The following is a 26,169-nucleotide window of genomic DNA, read 5'->3' on the forward strand; positions in this document are numbered from 1 at the left end:
AGGGGTAATGGCTTTAAACTGAAAGAGAGGAGATTCAGGCCAGACATGAGGAAGAAATATTTTACAATGATGGTTGCCCAGTGAGGTGGTAGATGCCCCATCGCTGGAGACATTCCAGGCCAGGCTGGACGGGGCTCTGAGCAACCTGATCTAGTTGCAAATGTCCCTGCTTATGGCAGCGGGGTTGGACTAGATGACCTTTGAAGGTCCTTTCCAACCCAAACTATCCTATGATTCTATGAAAATACTCTCATAAACTCTTTTCGCCCCAGATCACTCAGGCTGGCACTGTAAAAGAAGGAAAGTTTAAAAAAAAAAAATAAAAAAAAAATTGAAAGGTCTCATTCCAAGAGACATGCTTCCTCTCCAGCCCCACTTTCCCACTAAGCCCAGCTTATTTACACCACCAAAGCCAAATGCATCTGTGTTTGGATAGACTGACCTTCACTTTCACAAAAAGGGCTGTCATGACGACTGCGTAAATGAAGAGGAATCCATCCAGTAAGTAGCAGAGTCTCGGGTCTGTCAGTCCAAGAATTGGTACAGCATCTGTAGAGAAACATCAGATACATCAACAAACAAGGCCGTTTGTATCACTGCATGCTTGATGGCATAAATGTGGTAATGCCACATGGTGCTTCCTGAAAAAAAAGCCAGTATGAGGGCAAGTCTGTCCTTTTGCAAAGGAGATGGAAATCTTAATAAGAATCATAGGATTCATTAGGTCAGAAGGAACCACTGCAGGTCCAACCCTCTCTCCGAATAGGGTCAGTTAGACCAGGTTATCCAGGACCTCAGCCAGCTGAGCTGGAGTATCTCCAAGGATGGAAACGTTTGCAACCTCCCTGATCCAATACAGGACATTTTACCCTCTCAGAATCCGGGCTACACTCCTTGCAGCTGGCAGGACCGGGTCAGAGAACGAGCACAGGATCTGCACAGACACAACCCAGGATCCCCAACACCCAGGTACTGCAAAGAAGCCTCACACAGAGCATCTGTTTTCTGGGAAAACACAGTAGCACCTCCTCCAGGGATCCATTACTGCGCCTGGTTAGGGATTCCTTCATCATTTAAAACCTGGGGGGGGAGAAAATACATCCATTTGGACAAAATTTTAGGGAAGGGCTTCTCAGGACAAAATGTTGTGTTAAATGTAAAGACCGATTGACACCACTGTTGTCGGCTGGAGCTCCAGGCTGAAATCACTGCTCTGTTCAGAAGAGGAATCTGTGTGTCTCTCATACTCCAGGTTATATATTGCAACTGTAAAGCTGCAGTGTCTTCTCTGCAAGTGTTACCTTGGGCTCCCAGTTTGGGGATGCTGGAGACCATTAATCATGAGATGGGAACTATGGGCAGGAGAAACAGACTTTCAACCCTAGATATTCAGGACACATCCATGAGATACTCATGAGACATCCTGATGCACTTTCAGTTTGAGAGGAAGGTTTTTAACCTGAATACCCTGTACAAGAACTTCAACTGGCTACCTCTTCTTGGATGGGTCACCCCCAGAATAATTTTATTTTTTATTTGTTTTTAAAATAACTGTTAAAACTTTTATGGGAGAGAGAAAAATCTACTACTGCCCTAATTAAGCACTCAATAAAATTGTTGCTGAGAAGATGTTGATATTTATTTCCTAACCAACATTGTGTATGTTTAAACACTGATTGCACCAAGCAGGGCAGAGTAATATTGTTGGTTTTCAGCATCTAAAATTGATGAAACTGCCCTTGTGTCAGTTCATAGACATGTAGCAAGTTCACAAATGTAGCTTAAAAAAAAAAAATCAAAGCCATTCAGCTCTAGAAGCCTAAGTAACTATACATCAAATATGCAGCTCCAGGTCCATCCCCAAAGGAAAAGCTGTATTGTACAGTTATTAAAAAAAAAAAAAAAAAAAAAATCACTTAAAAATGAATCTGAGATGTGCTTTGTACAATGAATTGGAGAGAGTTCAAAAGAGAAAGACAAGAATGATCAAGAGCCTGCGAAGCCCTTCAATGAAGATAAATTGAAAAGAATGGGTATGATTCATGTCCTTCCTCAGGTGAACAAAGCGCGGCAATTCCCATTAACCGCACGTGCCGGGGGGGTTGTCGAACCACTGGGTGCAGCGCTTCAGGGTGCTGAGAGCAGGGCCGTTCTGCACGCTGGGGTTTCTCCTCAGCCCATCGGGACACACCGGTGATCTCATCAGAAACAACTTGCAGGTGACATGCAGGCAGTTTGCCCTCAGCACCGCGAGGAAGTCTCCTTCACAGAAATGAAGTTAATGATCACGGCCTGTCGCGCTGCTCAAGTGTGCAATTTGTATAAATCACGGCTGAAAAGCCATGCCTGGACACTTGGTAACGCAATTGTAAATTATCAAGCAGATGATGATACAATCACTGTTCCCTCTGAGAGCCTAACACAGCCAGAAGAAACAAAAACAACAACCACACAAGAATAGTAACAGCACACCACCACATTTCCATACAGTAGATTTGTTTGCTTGTCTGAACTAGGAGTTTGCATTCATTTTTTTTTTTAAATCATGTATTTAGAAACAAATCCATGGAAATAAAGTAAGATCCTGGAAGGCTTTCCTTCTTCCCTTTCTATTTCTTTTATTTAAAAAATAAGTTTCAAAGCACTTTATAAACAATAGCCTTCACCACGTTTTTTTCAGGATTCTAAAACCTCATATACTTGTGGTAAATGGAGAAAGAGAGATGAAGTTATTTGCCTGACAATGTGTACTAAAGCCACAAACAAGCTGAGATTAGCTGTCTAGGGTTTTCCTTCTAAACAGTCACAGGACAATATTTTACACCAGAGTTGGTTCAACACAAAACCAGCTTGAATCACACTAGACCTCATAACTAAAATGCAGCATTGGGAACACAGCTGTGCAGCATCCAGAGGCCATTTGTTTCTAGCAGTAACTCAGCAGCCTGCCGCAGCATAACCTGGATGTCTCCAGAAGCAGCTCAGGGTTTTCCAGCGCTGTATCCGGATCAGAAATAAGATGTAAGGAAGGGGGGTAGCCCAGCACAGGGCCAGCCAGAGCCAGGAAGCCTTGAGGTGACTGCGATGCTGCTGAGGTGGCTTTGGGGATCCTGGCCCCGACTCCCCTCTTCTGTACCAGAACAGGGCATGTTCACATCTGTCATCTCAAGCCCAGTTGCCCTCCAGCACTAATAAACTCCCCAGACCAGGAGTAACCTGAGCAGAAGTAGAGGACTATGAAGAAGCCAGGAGTGTGAGTGACTTAGCTGTAGCTCCATGTTGGCTGTGGCCAACCTTGGCTGACTTTGCAGAGCCACCTGAGTGCCTATGGCAGGAGTGTCAAACTCATTTCCACCAGGGGCCACATCAGCTTCGCAGCTGCCTTCAAAGGGGCAAATGTAATTTTAGGACTGTAGTTACGTTTATACAGTCCTAAAATGTTGGAGTAGTTACATTTATACAGTCCTAAAATTCCATCTGGCCCTTTGAAGGCAACCACGGGGCTGATGTGGCTGCTGGTGAACATGAGTTTGACACCCTTGGCCTACAGGTTGCTCATCTGGGGCAGCCTGGCCTCCTGCACTCCAGGTAATGGACTGAAGCTCTTCAATGAGGGAAGTCCTGCTAAACATGGTCTGGATGTGATGGTTCCTGGAAAAACACATATTGAGACAATAACGAAGTCCAACGTTTAGAAGCAAACCAAGACAATTAATTAGTTCATGTATTCTCCTTCCTTAATGTGTTTGATTTCTTTATTAAAAAAAAAAAAAAAAAAGGTACAAAGCTCTTTTTAAATAATAGCATTTGCAACAGCTTTCTGGATTAGAAAGTGAGAGAGAGAGAAAAAGACCAAAGATACAAAGCTTATTGAAACAAAGGTCAAAGAGATATGAAGCGTAATGAACAAGCAGCAGTTAAAACAGATAGCATCTATTTGTGTTAACAGTTTAGGCTTTTGAATTGATAGGGGAGGCAGTACTGCCTCTTCACTATTTGCACAATATGCACAAACAAGCAGCCAGTCCCTCAGGCACCACCTGAGGTTTGGGGGGCTGAGGCCAAGGTGGCTGATGGGCCTGAGGGAGCAGTCACACTCAGCTGCCCCACGCAGAGCAAAGCACAAATATAATCATAAACATTTCACTGGTAATTCCCTCTCAACCTTACAGATAATCCAGCACTTGCTGTGAGTTGCACAGCGCCTTTTCAATATTCATATCCTGGTGTTTGACCAGTCTAAAATTTCAGCAGTCCTGTAAAATACAGCAGGGTTTTAAAGCAAGATGTGTAAATACAGGGACCTGGCACAGCCAATGTCAAGGCACGGGCTGGCAGGGAATATAGTTATGTTGCATTGTAAATGACATCAAGCTTACTGCTTAAACGTGGCTCAGACAAACAGCGTCTCTCCAGGCATCAAAAAGGAGTTGAGTCACAAGTTGACATCTAGGTACACAAATACACAAGGGCTTAAGGATGAGGTCAAAGTGGTTCTCTCTTGCTTGGGAGGGAAACCAGCTCTGAAGGAGCAACAATTAGAAAGTTTGCACTAACTCTTGCTCACTACATGCTCCTACACAAGCAGCTGCACAGTTGGGTCTCCTATTGTAGAACAGGGGTAACATTTACTTATAGACCACTGGGTTGTTAAGGAAAACCAGAAAGAAATCATGGAACTTACAGCATTAGGAGTTTGTACAGGAGAAGCTACAGAAAGCTTTGTGCAAGGAGCTGACGTGGGCTGAATAAGGACTGGCAGATCCACAGCAGATGAGGCAGCAGGGAAGGAGATGGACTCAGAAATGGGAGCACTGCTGCACCTTGTGGCAAGGTTGCCAACCCTTCTCAGTCCCAAACCCCAGGTGTCTGCCACCACATTTGGGACTCTTTCCCAAACTGGGCTTCTGCCGCTGAGAAGTCTCCTTCCAACACCTCCTCCTCCCAAAGCCTGCACTTTGGTTCCCCTCTGCTTCTCCACTCCCACCCAGCGATGCAGCCCTGCCCTTCTCCGTGCCCAGGCTCTCTCTTGTACCACTGCAGGTCCAGGCACACAATCTGGGATACGTCCCACTGCCAGCACCCCTGCAGCAACCCGCTGCGGCCTTTTGGGTTCTAAGGTATGGGAGATGGAGATTGAAAAATTAAAAACAATTTTTTTTTAAAAAAAAGGCAATTCATGCCAGCTGCTAGTGACAAGCGAGTGAGAAAAATCCCCTCCAGCACCAGACTGAGAGCAACGCCGATAGCCGAAGGAGAGGAAGCCTGGGGGCTGGTGAGGGAGGCCACGCTGCAGCACCCACCTGTGGTTTTGGAGAGCAGCTTCACCGCCCCACCCCGTCTCAGGCCCAGCACCAGCTTTCCTGCAGATGGGTTTATCTCTAGCCCACTGCCTGCATGTGCTGCCGGCCGCTCCTTGGCTCCAGGCTCAGAGACAGACGGAATGTCCCAAAACCCTTGTCCAGAGGCATCTGACCCACTCCAAAACTTGGCACGATAGGTGGATGCTGCACCCTGGGCTGGCTCCCGCTGCTGGCCCAGTGTGGCCAGCCCCAATGGGGATCTGATGACGTGAATCACTTAAACTCAGCCTGGACGCTGGAACACACAGGTGCATTTCTTTTAAACAGGATTTTTTTCCCCTTCGACATTTTTAACGTGCATCTGGATTAAGTTAGACCATCATTCCTGGTAACAGTTTAAGAGAGACAGACTGTAAAAGCTGAACGACTTGTAAATTCAGATCAAATCTGTCTGCCATAAAATTTTGTGTCTCCCATGGTCCCCATTAAGTGATTCATTTAAGAGCTTTATTTTTAGGGGTTACCAAAATTCAGTAACACAGTTATAAATGAATTGTTTTATCTTCCCTAAAACGGAGTTTCTCAGTGAAGCCTATGAAAACCAATCCAAACAAAAGAGATTTATCGATGCAACTGCAGCTACATACAAAGGTGTTTAAAGGTAGAAACTTCGTCCTAAACAACCGAGAGCTACCACAGCTACACGCCAAGGCGAAGCAGGCAGCATTTCTCAGGTGCCATCATCCTCCACCAGCAGTGATCTGAGGGACTCACGGTCACTGCATGCTGTTCACCTCACTTCTACCCCTTATCTTCCAAAAACCTCTTGCTGCAGGTCCCCCTGGGGGACAGACTTTCAGAGCTGCGGGTGCCACCACACCACACATCAGGCTCCCACTGGATTTTCTCAATGGGGGTTTGTGCAGGCTTGTATCTGAAGAGACAGCCCAGAGTAAATGCCTAAGACACCTAAAATTATGAAAGACTATCCTGTTCGTAAAGAACATACCTATCCTGGGTTTTATTTATTTCTATTTATACATTTATTTTTTTTTACTCATAGATATAAATAATCAACAAACCTGGAATACTCTGAGACTGAAGAAGCAGAGGCCAAATCCTCCTTCCCTTGCAGAAGGAGAGGCTCCTCCAAGCCATCATTTGGTGACATCAGTGGTAAAATCTGAGCACAAACAATGGAGGGAAGAAAAGGCCTGGACTACACCAGGCATGGTATATTAACATGTCTGACGTGCACTGTAGCCAGTTAACAGAAATAGTTGAAATGAAAGGCATCCCTTGCATTAAACTAAGTACGTGAAATCAGGAGCCTTCTCACTTTGTGCAGAGACTAAAGATAGTGCTGTTGATCATTATATTATATTAAGACTACAGGGCCAAGTAACACTTTCAATGTAAAACTTCCCCACTACAATATCTGAAAAACCAAGACACCCAAGGAAAGGCAGCAGGTTCTTGCCACAGGAAGATACGATAACCACACCACAGCAAAATGCCATTGAGCTTGCTGCCTAAAGAAATTTCCAGGTTTGTCTTTTCACAGCAGCCACTTGCCTTGGTAAAAAAAAAAAAAAAAAAAAAGCTAAAAGCTGTTCACATTACTGGTTTAGATTTTTTTCCTCACCACCAGCTCCTTTAGAGCTAAGGAAGACTCAGTTTTGTTATCAATACACCATCTCATATTTATGAAACACAACATGGCCAAAAGCACAGCTTGTGCCCATGAAGTTCAACATTTTGGTTTGCTGTTGTCCTCAGCTTTAAAGCCAAGGAGCAAATGGCTGATATGATCAGGATTCAGGTTACAATACCAGACATTAGGCAGCCAGAAAAATTACCTTTAGAAAAGGAAAATATTTCAGGTCATTAACTTCCACTTTCTCATGCCAAAGGATGTTAGCACTAGGGAAACACGAGGTCGAGTTAAGGTGCTTTAGGATGCTGGTGAGACCTTCGTGCTCCTGCTAGCATCCCTTTCAGGGAGGCACTATCACAAAGTTCAAATAATGCAAGTTTCCATCTGGTTTATTTGGGAAGAAATAGATTCGAAAGAAGGAAAAATCATAACACCAGAAAGGGCCAAATGTTTTCTAGCACATCATGGAATAAAGACTCTAACGAAAAGTCCAGGGTACTGTAACAGGAGCAAAGCAGGAATACCTCCAACAGCTGTCTGATTTGTGGAAACAGGAACCGGTATGTGCAGAAAACAATAATAAATGGTCTACCTTTCCAGTCTGAAGGTGAAAAAGATGAACTTTGAACATATCATTAAATAAGGCAATCTTTCTGCCTTCCGAATCTTTCCAGAGCCTCATCTGAAATGGAAAGGAGAGGAGTGCCTTGCTCATCTCTGAAAGGGGAGTCCTCGCTTCATCAAAACAGTCAGTCATTCTCAGAAAAAGCAACTAGTTTCACTTCTCAGTTTTGCAAGAAACTTGGTGCAAAGGGCTTTCCTGAAGTGTAGGGCAATTGCAGAACCTGGATATACAACAAGCTTGGGTGACAGATGCAAGCCATGCAGCTCTTCCAGCTTCTGTAGAGGTTTTAGATTGGACACATATGCTCTTACTGTACCTGTCTTCATCAGGGATAGTAGCAGTTTAATCTAGTTAATGCAAAAGATGTTTCCTGCTGTAACTTTTCTATTATCTAATCTGACCTGGTGTCAAATGTCCCAAGAGACAACACATCATCCAGCAGATTGTTTCTAGGTCACTTACCCTTCCCTTCTCCCACCAGTTCTCTCTGCACATCCCACAACAGTAACTCACTCCAGACTGATTTACTATTAGGTGGGTTTTTCCTGTTTAGCTTCTACAACCCAATGCACATCACAGAGGACTGCTTAAAAGAATTCAGTCTACACATCTCACTGGGAATCCCAAAGAGACTACATGCTGCAAGGCTGAAGAAAGAGACACCGAGTCAGACACAAGATGCTGTTGATCACAATCAGATGTGTTTCTCTGCTCAGTGAGCACCTCACAGACATGGCAGACATTCCCCTAGTGCTTTAAATTAGCACTTTTTAGTTAAGACTTTACAAAAAGCAGTGAAAGTACGGTTATGTTAAATAGCTCGCAGCTAGCTCACTGCCGATGGCTCCAGTAATCAAATACACTGATAACATGAAGAACGGTTTCCAGTAATCAAATACACTGATAACATGAAGAACAGTTTCCAGCTGGGAGATTTATGAGGTATCTCTCACTCCCTTTTATCCTTGTTTCAGACTTCCAAAGACCAGCTTATGCTGGCTATCGCTACTGGCGGGAAATGACTTTCTATTAGCTGACTAATAAACTAATAGAAATATCTGTGCACAAAATATTCCAAGTCAGTCAGCAAGCACAGACTTACCAGTGTTTTTTTTTCTTGTCTCTGTTTTAGTGCAGGGAGGGACTACTCTGATTTCACAGCTCACATTAACCTAAGTGCAGAGATGCACAAGCCCAACAAGAGACTTAACAGGACTGTTTTTTCTCAGGCTGAGCTCAATTTCAATTCTCTCGGTCAGCTGCAAGCAGAGAATAAAAGTAGGAAACTCTTCCATCACAACAACACAGGCTGGGGGCAGAGGTGCTGGAGCCAGAGTTGCAGCTACAAGGCTGCAGTTTTTACAGATGTAAATTGGCCTGTGAGCAATTCCTTTTGTTGCAGCCAATGTGGACCAAAGCTGCAACAATTACAGGAGCCATCCTTGACGTATAGTCAGAGAAAGCTGTGACTGTAAACTCAACACAGCTAATCCTACTGGGATGAAACCAGTTTTTCTTTCTCCATGATCACTGACAGTACCAGATCTAACCCGTGACAGAAATGCCAGTACCAGGAAGGCCACCAAACCCCAAATAATGAAAGCCATCCACATTTTTGGGTAAAGCCTATAGCAACATTTTGCAAAACCCAGGTGGCTGCCATCCAAGGCTTTCAACACTTTCCTCATATACTGTTTTTCAGCAGATAAACATCGTGACTGAATCATAAGGAGGGTAGACATATACAAAGCCACGGAAAAGTTGCAAGATTTCCTTTAGCTCATCCAGCAGGACAACTGGGAACAGACTGTGTCAAGTCTTGCAAAGTCTCAAGATGATTTCATTGCAGTCCCTGTATAGATATCCACTTGCAAGAAGGCCTCTGAGGGTGAAAAAATAACTAGTGAAGCTTGGTGTCAAGCAGAGAAATAGTTAAATCATCTTACAGATGCAGCAGCGGCCTCAGGTTATCAGGCAGGAAGAAGGTTACACCGGCCCCAACGGCTGAGGCTCCGTTCCTGGTAGTAGCTACACACATCATTGTAGTAGCTACACGCATTGGGGAGGGAGAGGTTTCAGAGCAGGCTTTTAGTCCCCTGCTGCTGACCCACTTAATGGAGAGCCATGTGTGTCATGTCCTGCCTCTGCTGGAAGATGCACTGACAAAAAAAGCATCCAACAGCACTCGTACTGAATAAAGAGAAAATAAAGGTTGATTAAGGGTTCGGTTTAATATTAATTCCCTGCAGCATTGCTCCACAAAGCTTAGCGCCTTTCTCTGAAAATGATCCCAAACAAGAAGGGGCGGACAGAACAGGTGACTAAAACTGACTGACTGAATATTCCATCCCATACACATCATACACCTTATAAAAGAGGGAGATCACGAGGGTCTCGCTCTCTTTGACCATGGCCAGCATCTGAAGAGCACCCTGCCTGCCGTCCCTGCGATCCAAGGCCTGAGACCCTGCATCCCTGAATTCAGTTCTGGTTTTCTGTGAAGTCCCACCCAGGACTTTCAGGTGCCTACCCTGCAGCCACTGGAGTCACACCAACTCCACATCAGGCAAAGTTGCTCTACCCCAGGACATTCAAGACTGGTTTTGTATATTTTGTACTATTTTCTCTACTTATTAGTAGCATTAGTAAAGCCTTTAAAACCTTTCCAACTTGAAGTCTCTCTTCCTTATCCTTCTTATCACTTTTTGCTATCAGGAGAGGGTGTGGGGAGATTAACAGAGAGCATCTGCCATGGTTTATTGTCAACCTGCAATTAAACCTTGACACACAACAAACCTCGCCTGGTTCTCGACAGAACTCTTCAGCAAAGTGTCTCAGAACACTTTGCTCCTATGAGGACAGGCTGAGAGAGTTGGGGTTGTTCAGCCTGGAGAAGAGTAGGCTCTGGGGAGACCTTATTGTGACCTTTCAGTGCTTAAAAGGAGCCTGTAAGAAAGAAGGGGACAGACTTTTTAGCAGGGCCTGTTGCAACAGGACAAGCGGTGATGGTTTCAAACTAAAGGAGGGGAGATTCAGGCTAGACATGAGGAAGAAATTTTTTACAATGAGGGCAGTAAAGCAGTGGCACAGGTTGCCCAGAGAGGTGGTAGATGCCCCATCCCTGGAGACATTCCAGGCCAGGCTGGACAGGGCTCTGAACAACCTGATCCAGTTGAAGATGTCCCTGCTCATGGAAGGGGGGTTGGACTAGATGAACTTTGAAGGTCCCTTCCAACACAAACTATGATTCTATGATTCCATGGACCTTCACGTATTCCCCTCGAGAAAACATGGGATCACTTCTTCCACCCCTGAATTGCTCTTCCCCTAATTTGGGAGGGTTCACATTTTCATAGTGTGCAGCAACTGTAGATCTAAAATTCTGTGGCAAAGTAAAGCGCTGCTAAAGAGAAAGAGTATTAGTTGTGGATCTGCAAGTGGGGTACAGGGGCGTGGCTTGACATCCCCATTAACACTTCGCTGCTGAGGCCCCTGCTGCTCTATCAAGTGATACAGCTGTGGCTACAACACCTCCATCACGACATTTTATTACAAGCCACCTAAGGGACTACAACCAGTTTTAGAAAGCCTTATCTCAGATTGCATTACATGATAAGAAAAAAAAAAAGGTTATATTTTGAGACACACGTTCACATACATAGGTAGGAAATGGCAAATATGAAAAGTCTCTTTATAGCTTTTGACTGAATTAAAGTCTGTTAAAAAGCAATGCACTCCTGTGGTGGGGGTGCATTGGGGTGGGGGAAATAGGAAGAAAGAATTTCCTTATCATTAATACCTTTATTTTGCCACTCATAAGACTAACAGAAGAAATATTTTTAGCTGTCAAAAATATTTAAGTGCTCTCAAAAAATCTCAGATACTATGAATTAGTACCTTCTTAATTGCTTCTCTGTGGAGAGATAGACTTGTGGAAAAAGCAAAACAAGGACAGAAAAAGGATCTGAAGCTCTTGCCACGAAGAAAATTTCCTGTATATTTAGAGTAAGAATTCAAACCTTCCTATGTCAGTATTTGTGACTGAAAGTAAACCATTATGCTCTACCCATACGTACAGTGCATGCAGCTAATATTAAAATTTATCAAGTTAATTCCAGTATTCAATGTATAATGTATATGTCTACATCACCACTAACAAATGAGAACTGTTAACAGAGGTATCCATTAGCCATGAAATGCAAATATTAAGTAGAGTCTCCAGTCATGCCTAATATCTATTCTGGTGGTTAATTTCTATTGTATTAATTATATTTTTTGTAACTGTTCAGTGGTCATAACTACTGTGCTGAAAGGGAATATGAGAGCTTCCAAGCAAAGCTATGTAAAATTAGTAAGAATTCAAGAATATAATGGTGCAGGGTTAGTAAAAAAAATAATCACAATTTCTGTTGTTGATGTATAATATGCGTATTAAAATTGCCTTTTTTGTAAAGCAGAAAATCCTCAGTATTGCAGGTTTTCTGAAAGACCTTTTTCTTTTCTCAGTTTTTAATTTTTCAATGCTATATGTGGTTCACAGTCCAGGTGACCACACTGTATTTATCTTACATCGCAGACATATTAATAACATTAAATCCTTTTCCAAAAGAGGATCAACTTCAGAGTTCATTTGCTACCAGTAATTACAGACAATATTGCACGAAGCTTTAGTGACCCATAGCACTGCTCTGGGTCAGATTGTCTGAAAAGAACAGACCAGATTCTGCTCTCCGTCTGTTCAGAACATCTCCATCAATTCCCGCAAGCATTTCATGACAAAATAACCATCTCATGTTCTGCATGCTTAATAAAGGACAGGATGATGACAGGAATGCACTAAAGACCCTGAGATTTTGTATGTTTATTGAATTTACTGGTTTCAGAGGGGCAGAAGAAAAAAGTATTTGAACATTAACACATTTGGATTTTTACAGATCTTTTGTGTAAAGAAAAAAATAAAAGGTAATATTCTACTGTGACACTATATCCACCAGTGAGTACTGGAGTTTGACATCAGCCCACCAAAACAAACACTGCAGGATCTATTATTTTTACACTGTCAAGCACATATGATGATAGAGATGGGATTTCAGAGGTTGATCTATATTTGCATTAAACCAAAATGGGGTTCAATTATAGACATTTTAAGTCAGTACCATCGGGGTGGGGGTGGGGGGCCGCGGGGGGAATAAAAAAAAGGCTATAGAAATCACTGGTCATACTAATTTGCATTGAATGGTTTGTATCCCCAGATACAAATCTCTGCTTCCTCTCTTCCCTCTGTTTTTACTCCTACATGGAAAATAAATAAACAAATAAATGAATAAATAAATAATCCCAGCGTCCCCTAACACCCCTCAAACCTCCTCCCTGCCTCACACCCCCATGGGTCACCCAGCTCCAGCCTTGCCCAGCAGTGGTGTTTGCTGGGGAGGTCCACCAGGCAGCCACCAGCAGCCCAGCCCCACTGTTCCCTGCTGAGCTCCCACTGGTGCCACCCGGGCACTGCCTTGAGCTTCTCCCTCCATCCAGCCATCCCCACTCGTGAAACATGGAGAAACTGCATTGCCTATTGACACCCCAACCCCTCTCTTAAATTGGCCAACTGATAAAGACCGTGAGTGCAGATGCTTGATCTCGTTAAGAAATGATGCTGGTAAGAACGTGCGTGTTGCTACAAGCTAGAACAATGATCTTATTTGTGAAGTTCGCTCTACGCACACATCGTATTTTCTAAGGCACATAGAAACGGAGGGGACCTTTTCTGAAAAGCTCTGTCTCGATCATGTAAATCAGGTTAAGGAACCTAGCAAGGTGAGCTATCATCAGCGACTTAAACTGATTTCACCTACAGCACTGAATTTACCGCATTGCTTTTTCTTTGGGATTTTTCAGGAAAAGATTTTCCGGAAACACTGCACACAGAAATCCCACCTTGCTGTTTATGACTAGATTTCATTTGGTTGGGGTTTCCTGGAGAAATGTCTATGCCATTTCTACAGCATTTAGATTCCTTGTATTTATTACTTACGTATTAATGTAGACCAGTAGCTCTCAGTCACTTAACAAATATAATTTACAGAGCAGTTTTGTTCATACCTTAGAGTTTTAAACCACATATCTGAAACAGCCACCTAAGATGGGATATTATGTTCACTCTGATTTTTCTCACTCCGACTAATTTTCTAGGTGTAGAATTATGCATTGCACAATCGGTACACTGATCTAATTGCTTATCAGTCTCCTAAACCATGGGGTTTTTAAGGCCTTTAATGCTGCTTCTAAAATGGACTTAAATTTTAAAGTTTAAAACATCCCCCACAAAAAGCCTTATCGGGAAGCCTTTGAGATGTGCAGACGGATAAAAAGACTGCCCGGTAACTGTGTTTATTTACTTTCTATGTGCAGCTGACAGAATGCAAAGGAAATTTCTACGAGCTCCATTTTTTGTAACACTTAAGTAAGTACTTAAGTAAGCTTTATTCAAAGCACAAAGTTGGAAAGTGATGTTACAGAACTGTTGGATGGAGTGGAAGATTGCCAAATGATCAAATGCCCACATGGAATAAATTTCCTCCTAAACGTGAAAAGGATCCTTAGCATTACATTTACTTTTACTCTGTACTCTCTACGAAAATCCTTCATCTATTTCTATCCGTTAAAATTTGTTCATGCCACAGAACTGTATATTGTAGTATATTGCACTGCTTAATATATGTGACAAAAAGCTGGGCTGCCCAGATAAATGCATGGTCTTGTATAAAACAAAACATTGTTCCCCCTTAACACAAATGCATTTTTTTGAGATTAGTTTAGATTAATCCATAATTCCTTCACATCTGGATTTAGTGTGTATTTCTTATATGGAGGGAAGGGACTAGGGACAAATACTACTTTAAAGTGCTTTGCAGTAGCCTCATTTGTGCCTCCAGGGAGTTTCTTGTGTATGCAACCATGGAATTAATCCCATTAAGCAAAGTGTTATCCCACCAAATTATCCATTAGATGTGCATTAATTATTTCAATCTACCCCTTGAAAACTGTTTGGAGAATTTACCCTGGTTTTACATGCCAAAAAAAAAAAAAAGCAAAGCTATTCAAACTAATAGCAATCAAGAGGATTACATTCAGGTTTGTTGCATCCAAACGGAGGAAGAAACACAAGTGAATGTAAATAAATGGCCCGGTTCTCTTCCCATTAAAGACCAGATCTTGTAATGGGGTGAATTAATTCTCCACACCATTGATTTCAACAGATGTCAACACAGGCTATTTAATTCCATGAGAATAGGTTTAATCCCAAAGCAGACATGCACATACCTTAAAGGACACACAAGAAACATGTACTGATAAGCAATAACTAAAAGATGGACACAAATGTTTTTTTCTAACACAATATTCATTATACTAGAAATCTTTGCTTACTGTAACAAATTTAAGTTTGGGGAGTCATGATGCTATTTTTTTTTTATTCTGGAAAATAACTTTTCTTTACTCTTTTCTTTAGTTTTGCTGTATTCTACCCTGCTTTTAGAGTAATTTTACAATTTGTTCTTTTGCAATTCACTTTCAAATGCCTACACATCAAAGCCAGGAAAAAAAATAAGTTGTCTCTGAAGCCCTCATTATTTTTATAGAAGTGCACACCAAAGTGTATAATTCTATTTTATTAATAAAAATTAGCAATGATTTACTCAAAGTTCATTACAAGAGCTACATGAGAATGATTTACTACAAGGCAAAAATAAGCAGGAAGAGCCAGATGGTTCAGCTCATCGCACAGGACCGAATACACATGTACAACTCTCCAAACAATTTAATTACGGAAGAGGACAGCACATGCATAAGATACAAAGGTAGAAGTCTGTGTGCATGAAGCAAAAGAAATGCAGCTTTGTCACCTGCTCTGATATTGTTTAAAATACAAAACCGATGCAGAAGAAATAATGGAGGAAAATTCATTATGTGTTTGGCCTGTCAGTCAATTTTCGGCTTGAATATGACACAGAAAGTCATTGCCTAACAGATTCCATGCAGTCACCGAAATTTCTAGAATATGATGGCAGACACTGTCACATAGTGGTTTTTTAATTTAAATTAATAGATACATAAAACTCTAAATACAGCTACAGAACAAAACTGATTTTAAATGAAACAAATACTTTGCATTTGACATACTAGAGAAAATACTGAAGAAAATTTCAACAGAGAAATAAAAAGCAAAACTGCATAGACTTAAGATAATTTTCATTCAGCAAACTAGTGCTGTAAGCCCCCTAAAGCCAAATTTTCCTGCTATAAGCCTCATTCTCCTCCAGTGCCCCACTGTTATACATCTCAGTCTCTTGAGTTTATGATCAGAACAATTGAAGTCCCTAAAAAAGAAAAAGTCCGATCACCTGGGACGGAGAAAGTATCTGTTCAGGTATTTTATTACTGTGCTGACAATCAGTGATCCACCCTATGGTTTTAAGTCATCATTTACAAGCTTGGAAGTGATATTTCTTCTCTTTCCCCTATCACATTTCTAGCACTATTATAATACTGGTAGCATATAAAGCAAAAAAATACTTAACAAATCCTAGGCAAAATTAGTATGTGCTCTTTCGGAGCAGTAAATGGATAACAGTTTTATGGTGAGATTTATAACTTGGGTACAGCTAAATAAAGTATCACACTGAATCTCCTGTTTCACTTAATATTCTCAGCCGACTATGGCATGGAAATATGCTCTAGATGGGTTGTTCAGAGATTAGTATTTTCTGCACCTTTTAAGAGATTAGATTAAATTCTGCAGAATAACCTGCCATCAGGCACGATTAGAATTAATGCACAACCGATTTGTGATTCAAGGCAGAACTGAATAATTAAGATTAAAAAAAAATATTTCAAAGTTGGTTGCACTTTCAGTTTTTTTATGAAGTGTCAGTAAATCGTATTTTAGAAACAAAATGAACTCTGTTATTTGAACTCATCCTAGGGGATTAGTGCAATTCTAGTGAAGGGATTGCATTTGTCCATTTGCATACTGACTTGCTTCTAATCAGGATCATATTCCTCTTCTGCAAACTCTGGGCAGACATACGATCAAGTTCTACCGGCATATGAGCGGCCAAATTTTACCATCCATGCAGTTCACTATCAGTGTTGAAATTGATAATAAAAGCTGTAATCAAAGTTATTAACACATGTGGGTCAACTTGTGAACTCTGACTTCCAGAAACCCTGACTGGCTACAAATTACCACAAAAATGTTTTGTGCTTATTCTAGTGTGGCTGATGACACCAGCATTTTCATGGAAAAAAAAAAAAATACATATATATATATATATATATATATATATATATATATCTCCATACATAGCCATTTTGTTCAGTAATTACCCACTTTGCAGCTGATGAAGCAAAATTAATATACTTATTTTCAGTCAAGAATTGTATTTTATTTTTAAGCAAAAGAGTAAAAGTGAAAAAATTTGGTTCCGCGTGCTGCTTGCGATATTATAGAGAATTTGACAACACTCTCACAGGTGTTTGGATCCAAGTTCCTCAAATTGCAAATGCACCACTCTAGGTCAAAAGAGCAGAACCCTAGCAGTTTCAGCAAAATCATGTCTGACTTTATTTTTAAATATACTTTATAAACTTATTAGGTTACACAGGAATAGAAATCTATAGAACAAGCACTGAGGTGTTTATTATGTGTTGAAATTCGAACAATCCTACCCAAACAACTGATGCACAAACCTCCTGAGTACTCGTCAAAAGGCCAAGTGCTTTATGCAGACAATATCAGTGGTGGAAAATGACAGAGAATCATTAAACTGACTCAATGAAATTATTTTCTGTAGTTACCTACAGACCGTTCAGGCTTTCTCCTGTTCTTTTAAACTGTACTGTAAAAAGACAAAAGACTTCTAAGCATGAAAAAGTATTTACAGTTTAATGATACTCTCAATACTGATCAGGATAGTTCAGAGAGGAACAGAAAATGCAGAGCCATGACATCAACCAAGGACACCCTTTCATGTTTGCTGGCCCGCTGGGCATTGCACTTTAGACACTCTCCAATCTGTTTTTAATAATAGCTTTATAGCCATAGTTAAGTAGCAAACGACTAGTTTATTATCCTTTGCAGACAGACAAATAACATTTCTTACACCTATCAAACTTGCTCACCTCTGTGTTATGGCTTTCCATCCTGCCCACTAATTGTCCTTTTATTGGATTTTGTTAACGAGATGCTTTTCTCTATAGATACTATAGACACTCAATAACTTCTCTTTGCCCATCTTTTATATTCTAGATATGCTGTACTTTGATCAGGTCTGTATTTCAGTGTGAACCACACAAATCAGAGCTCAACGCCATGCTTTCAGAAAACGAAATGTGTTTTCTTGCTCCAACAGCTTGCTGCTGCAATCTGGGGCAGTCTCAGAAAATCCCCCACTGTTTAGCACAGAGAGCAGCTCTCCTTAGCACAAGGGTCATAGAATCACAGAATCATTTCTGATCAGGCCTATCAGGCCACTTTGGGAACCTCTCAGGAACTGTTTGCCCAGCAGATTGCCTGTGATTTTTCTGGTTTATTTTCACTGGCCAATAGGTCAGGGAGAGAGGGAGCCTGCTCCCCCTCCAGTGCTGCACAACCCACTGCACCCCATCAGCACAACACAAGCTGGCTGCTTCTTTTAGAAATTTCTATCCTCTTTGTCTCTTGGGACATGTTAATATTGGTAAGGGCAAGTAGTTTGGGTTTTGTTTGTTTGTTTTGTGTGTGTGTGTGTTTTTTTCCTATTCCATTTCTTCAACCTTTCTTCCTTGTTCAAGACAACTGATTTCTAGCAGCCTTTACAGTATTTCCAAGACCCACCTGTAAAGCTGAGTATGAATCAGCTTGAACATCCTTTTTACACAGATTTGTTCCTGTGCTCTGAGAGAATCATGGGGGGCCACACTTGCTTCTCTGGCAGCAACCACAACATCCATGACCCAAGTCCCCTTCTCTTATGAGCTGCAGCGACGAAACAGAGCTCCTGATCCCTCATTCACGTACACCCCAGCCCCTTTGAAGCCCCAAAGCGAGACATTACGCTTCCCTTAGACAGATACGAATCTACCCCCCTACACACCCGCCCCAGCAAACACACATCTGAGACTTTTGATAGCAAAGACAGGCAATACCAGGTGCGTCTGAGAAAGCACTTGCTCAAAGTAGCTGAAAGCTGCTGTAACCGAGCTAGAAATCGTTACCTCACAGTAAAGTAAGTGTACGAGAGGGCTTTGTAATTTCAGGTCTCTTCAGCCTCTCTTTTTACAGGACGGAACACAAAAAGAAGTGCTTGACAAAAACAGGGCAACACCAACATCGTGTTTTCCTTAAATCTGGATCACAGGCATCCTTTTCCCAAACTTCAGACTTAAAGGAGACTGGAGCGAGGAAGCGATCCCCTGAGAAACTCCATGAATGATCAGACAGGTGAGCCCACTGACACATGAAGCAGCAGTAACATCTGGAATCAATGTCCCACCTCTGTCAAGTGTCAGACCTTGGAAAAAGACTGCACAGGTTTTCAGACAAACACACAAACACAGGCATAGCCCAACCCCACTACACAGTGTGGTACAGCATACGCGGGGACTGGTTTTCCTTTGAAGTACCTGGCTCTGAAGTAAGCCCTTTCGACACCCTGAAGGCAATACGTATATGACGCAATCTTATACACCAACGCACACCTTTTTTTTTAAAAGCAAGATGGTGGTAGCGAGGGGTTGTTTGTTTTCAAAACATGGCTGTCTTTGCAGGAGTTGTTGCATTCATCAGCGAAATGGGACATGACTGGAGAGTTCAGCAGAGAGAACCGAATGCCTCAGCATCCAGCATCCTGGACCTCTGCTGCCCAAGCTGAAGAATTCAGCTCTCAGCACATCCCAGGAGCCTGGAGAAGAAAACCACACTAAACGATCTTATGTTGCACAGCTAGACTCAAGGTGCAACAGGGCAGCGTAAGTGCAAATGTTGCCTGACAGGTTACGACAGAAAGGGAAAGCTACAAGGCTGTTTTTTGTTTTGGTTTGGTTTTTTTTAAAGGCAAAACACCGATCTGTTTTCAGAAGGCAGCTTGGACTCTGAAATTGAAAAATGAAATTGCCAGAGGGAAAACCAAATTCACATCCATAGAGCAACCACTGATGATACACAAATTCTCCCTCTCTTTTACAGCAGCAGCATGAATTTTCTGAATATTTCTTGCCAACTCCCACTCCTTCCTAATGAGGAACTGGAAGGTTTCAATCTGAATAACTGACTTTATAGATTTAGGGAAAAATAAGTGAAGTTACTACGTCAAAGGGCAAAAAAAGCCCTGTTTGTGCTCTCTGGAATATACTGTGTTGGCTCCCATGAGCAAGCAACAAAACACGGCTTCTGTCATTCAGAAGTAAAAATAAACATCCAGCAGTTTAACTCCAAGTCTTACAAGGTTAGGCTATATCTTTCTCATAAGAAACACAAATTCTAGGTAACCACAAAATACAGCACTGCTTGCAGAGCTGCAGTATTTTAGAACTTCTTGTATTAGCATCACAAAATAGTTTTATTTGAAGGTCTTCCACTTATTCAAGAAGATTATGCCACCTCATTCCAAACACATGGTGGAGCTGAAATAATCAAAATAAAAATCTATACTGAACTTTTGATAAATATCTTCAATTCCATAACATTGGTTTTGCCTTTTTCTTATTATTTTGCATTTATGTTGCCTCATAGCATTCTGCTCCTGAAGTGACTATTGATAAGCCAGTGACAGATATACTGAAATGAATACAGAGTTATAATAGGATTCTACTCTGATGCCATCTTCCAGAGCTGTAGGACTTGGCTAAACCAGCTATACTATTCAGTTTAAATGAGCTCCTCAAACTTTTTCGTTCACCCATCGCCATTTTCTCTTCACTTAGGTGCAACGTGCTCACTGTCTTTCCCTTTCATATATAATATTGCATGTATGTTTATACCAAGGGTGTACGTGCATATATACACACACACGAGGGTTGTGTGATGTATCCATATGTGTGCATATATATAGATACATCTACATACACTCACCCCAGCCATTTCTCTTACCTCAGTGGGTTACAGACCAGAGCAGGCACGATGCTCAGCCAGACAAGCCACTTGTGTGACACCACTGACTCTCAGTCAGGCAGAGGCATGTGTGAAAGGAAAAATAAAGGTTCAGCAAGAAGGGAGCCACCTGCCCTGCTTTGCCTAGTTGCAGGAGAGCCTCACTGCCTCCCCCATCACCAAAGGAGGGTGTCGGGGACCACAGCGCAGAGAAAGCCACGCCACCTTTGAAAGGGGTCTCGGCACAGGGCTCCCACCTCCCCAGGGGTTTCCTTCTGCAGGGTCTCTTCCCCTCTGGTCTATGCTGGAAGAGCGTGCCCATCATGAGCGTGAAAACACCTTCAGCATCCTTTCACACCAGTGTCTGGTAGGAGATGAGTGGAGGGAGTTTGGGAAAGGGTGATAAACAGGTGGATAACAGCAGAAGAGAGAGTCAGAAAGTAGCTACGGAAAAGAAGAATAAGCAGTTTTAAACGGATTCATGAAAAAACAGATAATAACATATTTTCCGCTTGAGTGGGGAGGGTACTGCAGATTCATTTATAATTTGCTTGCTGTATTTAAAGGAAGAGACGCAAGCAATGCAGACAAAACAGTGGAAAATTAAACTGTTTCATCTGTTCAGCATTTTCTGTCATGTTTTGGCTGCTAGTAATCACCCCTTTCAGTGGGCAAGCCCTGCCTCCAGCTGGGGAAGAGTCCCTGAACATGCCTGCACAGCCCAGGCACAGCTAATGCCCAAGGCACACAGTAAGGAAACGACTCATGAAGAGGGCCGGGGCTATTCTCCCCAGCCAAAAATCAGTAATTTTCTGGAAGAGAGTGTGATGGTTTTTTGCATACTGCCTGGGCTTGGCAGGTGCTCCTGGAGTGCCAGCTAGAGCATGTCAGGGACAATGTTTACAGTTAAAACAACATGCATGGGTTAGTACTCACACCTGTCTAATCCACTGTTGTGTATCTCAGCAATATAATATCTGGGACATATATTACGAAAGGCAATCACATATGCTATAAACTACATTCCTAATCCCACCCCAAGATCATGACAGAGAGCACCATCTTCTGTCTTCTCTCTAATCATAATCTTTGCCACTCATACTTTCAAGTTTTTCTGTCACTGAGAAGTTAAAAAACAGTGTCTGCATTTTTCTGAAGAAAAAACCCTAAAGATACAGGCAATTGCATGAACCCCACTAACCAAGGTTTGAAGAAGGCTTATCACCTTTTTGAGAAAGGTGAGAAATTAATGAAAGGTCAGAAACATATTCTTCAGAGTCTAAAATAAAACCCAAACAGGTTAATAAATGAACTCAGCATATGGTATCTTAGGCTACTAGAGAGTGTGTGTGGTACATTAGATAGAGCTGTGCTTAATATCTTAACTGTGTGGAGAAAAGAGCTATAAAATCAGCAGCTTGCTTCCTTCTCTGAGAATTTATTTATAATATTCCTAACTTCCAGGTATAAAGCCCAGTCACCACAGTCACAGAAGCCAAGAAGTTAATCAATAAGCCAAAACTAGTCTTTGTGCTCCCATATGTTGCATCTCTCCTTGAAAATAGTGCAGTATGTGAACCTAAAACTGCCTTGACAGATAGCAAAGCCTTAGACATCAAAAGTTAGTTACAGGGCCCCATAAAACAAGAAGATAAAGTACATAAAGTACAGCCTGTTAACGTTTGTAATAAAAAGTACTAACTTGTTAACAGGAGAGCAGACAAAAAGGACTTCAAAATAATAAACTTTTTAAAATAAAGTATTTACTTTACATTTTCTGTTGATCTTAAAGTCTTCGATTGTGAGCACAAATGTTGCACTTGATATTTATGCGATGTTACCACAAGAACATTTTTCTTTGCAGAAATAAGAACGTGTTAAATTTCATACTTGACATGTTCATTTATGCTAAAAGAGAAGGAACTGCCCAGGGCTCAGATTATATCCTCCTCAAGGCAGCAAACCAAAACTCTAACTTACACTGGCAAGTTAATTGCCTGCTTGAACATCCTTTTCAACCATCAGATGAACCCGATAACTCACCCAAAAATGCTGAAAAGCTGAATTATTTTGTCTTAGTGCACTTTGAAGAAAATTGTATGGGTGATCTAAGTCGCTCTAGTGATGGAAATTCATACCTTCTGGTGCCCCAGACTGTTAGCTGAGTTTGCATGCTAAAAAGTTCAAGCTACATTTATAGACGTGCTATAAATAAAAATGATGTTTTTACTGCTAACACTGCAGTTGTTTTGTATTTTAAAGAAACAAGCTCTTACGGCACTAAAAAAGTGGCAAAAATATAGTTTTAATACTTCATGCCGCTAACTTGTATCCATAGAGTTGAGTTATTTAAAAGACAAAAAAAAAGATAAACTAAAGAAAAAGCTTTCTCTGCTTATAGAGCACAACAACTCCGAATAGATTACAACTAACATGCATTTTCTTTCTGAAAAATTAAAACCAAAATATTTTTGTTGTTATCATTTTTGTTCGGTTTCCTAACATCTCAGAAATACAAATAAGACCATATACATTTTCACGTAATATTTCATTTGTAATTCTCATCAAGTCTTTTTTAAAATATCACACTACGTCTTTTTAAAATCAAATAATCTTCTGGCTGTTATGAGGAAACTCTTTTGAAAAACAAAACAAAACATATAAAAGATTTCCAGGTAACTCCAGAAAAAAAGTTTTAAGCCTCAGTATCAGATCTCTTGTTCTGGTATCATTCAGTAACACCTCTTTGCTATACTGGTATTAAAAGATCAACATTTATCAGTTTAATTCACTACAATTATACATGAGACTTAAAACAGCCTGAATTTTAAATTTAGTCTCTGAAGTTTCAGATGGAGGAAAATTAAATGGCTGTACAGCACAGGAATAAATTTTACTTAAAAACTTCCCTGGTTTAGCCAACAAGCATCTGCTGTGGGGCATATACCACCTTCGCCTCTATTGCACAGAACCATATGAGTGGCAGAGGATATCAAACTGTAGACATGACCCAACTGGCCCACCAACAAGTCAAAACCGAGTTTTCGGTGGCTTGGGTCTGCCTGGCAAGCACCAGCTCAGCTGTGTGCTGCCGTTTACGATAAAAGACACCAGCGGACCCCTCGTGAGTCAGGCAGCCTCGCACGCGGAAACACACAAGTTCACAGAAGTCACCGTCTCTCTGACGCTACGTGGGTTTTTCTCCTGCTTGTTTTCGGTCTCCGCGGTGCAGCTACATATGTTCTGCTGCCTAAGCTGCAGCGCTGAGCCACAACCTGGCGATGCTGTCACACGCAGAGGTGTTTACAGAACAGCTCTGGGCACCAGTACTTTCTTCCACCCAAGTCTGATGGCCAGCCTGTTTGCCAGGACGCCCCTGCCCACTGCAGAAAAGCTTTCCAGCTCATCAGCACATCTGCAAGTTTCAGATCAAAAACCAGAGGATGCACTCAGGTCAAAGAGAGACAGTGCATGTGACCATTAATAGGCACTCAGTGCTCCCTAAAGCTACGTACGCAGCAAAGACTCATAACATCTGCTACAGGAGGGCAGAAAGCATTTGCAGAGGCAGGCAGGGATCAGCTACTGACAAGGTACAAGCAAGTTTCAATGGGACATGGTGGAAACAGTAGAGCTGCTGAATTGCTAACACTGCATGCTTGGAAAACAAAACAAAAAAAAAAGTCAGGATTATATAAGTAATTAGATTGCATTCAGAAATAAACAAAAACAAAATCACAGGATACTTGACAAAATTATGACATATTGACAGTTCTGTAACAGAACCAGGTAAAAATATTTTCCAGGACTGACTGTAGTTATGCAGATAGCGAGACTGGGATTAATATCAGTCTTAGGCACTGACATAAAGACAACCTACCATCTTTCACCTATCACCTTCTTTCCAAGAGCCATGTTTTCCTGCAAACTTATTGTGCCTTCAGCAGTGAAAAGAAATAAACAAAAAAACCCCAAACAAACAAAAAACCAACCAACCAAACAAACAAAAAAACCACACCACACATGCCAATTTTGACTAAGACTCTTGTCCTGCTCTCTCTGAATTGAGCAGCACACTTAAGGAATGGGATTCTATGTGGTATTAGTGATACTTGAGTGCTTCATATTTGACACCATTAATGAGACAGAAAGTGTTAAAAGGGAAGAAAACAAACCCTGGTGTGGACAGTTCAGATGGACAATAGAGATGTTTATTCAAATCTACGTACTTACCTGCAAGGGAGGGACTGCTACCACAGCTTCATGCTGCGTGAAATTCAACCACCACAATCTGTATGAAATTACTCCAGAGCTCTCTGTGGGATTCTGTGCTCATCCTCATCTATGTAAGCAAAACTTTAGGAAGGTCATGTCTACTTTTGCCTTAGAGGTCACAATCAAAGCAGTGTTTGAATTGCATTTTGTCTCTGAATCACAGCTTGGCTTCCCAGGATCATTTCTAACATGAAGAGGATGATATAAAGGTAAGTTACTGGGCCATCATATCTACAATTCTCCCCTTAATCTTATCCTTTGCTGCTTATCCTCTGATGCTTTCCCTTTTGTTCCCACATTGGCCATCTCTGCAAGTAGTTTAACCTTTTACAGAATATTTGCCTCATTCTCTCCTCCCCTTCTTTTCATCTTCCCCTTCCCCCCCCTCCACATACATCTTACAGAAAGGCTCTCCAACTTTAAATCACCCAATAAGAAGTTACAATCAAACTCAAAACAGGGCATCAGTAGCCACATAATCCCATGTAACTGCAGGAGGCCTGATTCTGAGTAACCACCGAGTCTCACTGCCCTTATTCCTCTCGATGGAAGGTCTAAGTCCAATCTCCTCACAGCATCAGGCCAAAAGATTCACCTGCTGCTACCTTATAAATTATTTAACGGGTATCTGATGACACCCATTGTATCTCAGAACTATCTCACCTCCCCTCAGGTGTGGAGGCTTCTGCCTCCCTTTTTCTTGACAACCATCGTATAAATCCTTTGGAATTACTCTGTTCTCCTTCGCTTCTTCCCTAGCAGTCCTCACAAGCTCTCTCCTGGTGAAAGAGAGTGGTTGTAACAATTTCTCCTGGCACTTCGCTCTCCTTAGTCCCTCTGAGGGTACCCTGGACTTGTCATCTTGCAGGACACCTGAGGAGCAGGTGTTGCACAGAAGGAGTGTTGCACAGCCTCGGTTTGTCCTTTTCCCGAAGGCCCCAAAGTATTTGCAGGCTGCACAGGGAGAGGACACATCCGATGTGCTGGCAATGCCACCATGCTGAGCTATGCACAGTGCCCCGAGGGCTGATCTGAAGCAAACAGATCCAAAATCTCTCTGCATATGTCTGCTACACCGTACTAGGATCTGAACAAACCAGGTACCCGACAGAAAAATTTTAGGAAATCCCTAAAAACTACGCCAGTCTACTTGCGGCGTTCCCACCTGCAGAGAGAAACTTCA

The 26,169-nt window shown here is 41.7% G+C and overlaps 1 protein-coding gene across 3 annotated transcripts in view; it reads right to left on the reverse strand.

Annotated features, from left to right (window-relative positions):
- Positions 1-26,169, reverse strand: part of CD247 (CD247 molecule) — a 57,049-nt gene that overhangs the window by 9,923 nt on the left and 20,957 nt on the right. For all 3 annotated transcript variants that reach the window (XM_082052446.1, XM_082052448.1, XM_082052447.1), the window contains one exon: positions 443-549. In XM_082052446.1, coding sequence (XP_081908572.1) covers positions 443-549 — 107 coding nt within the window. The remainder of the gene's footprint in view (positions 1-442; positions 550-26,169) is intronic.

The sequence above is a fragment of the Streptopelia decaocto genome (genome assembly GCF_964273445.1).
Source record: "Streptopelia decaocto genome assembly, chromosome: 1".
NCBI lineage: Eukaryota > Metazoa > Chordata > Aves > Columbiformes > Columbidae > Streptopelia > Streptopelia decaocto.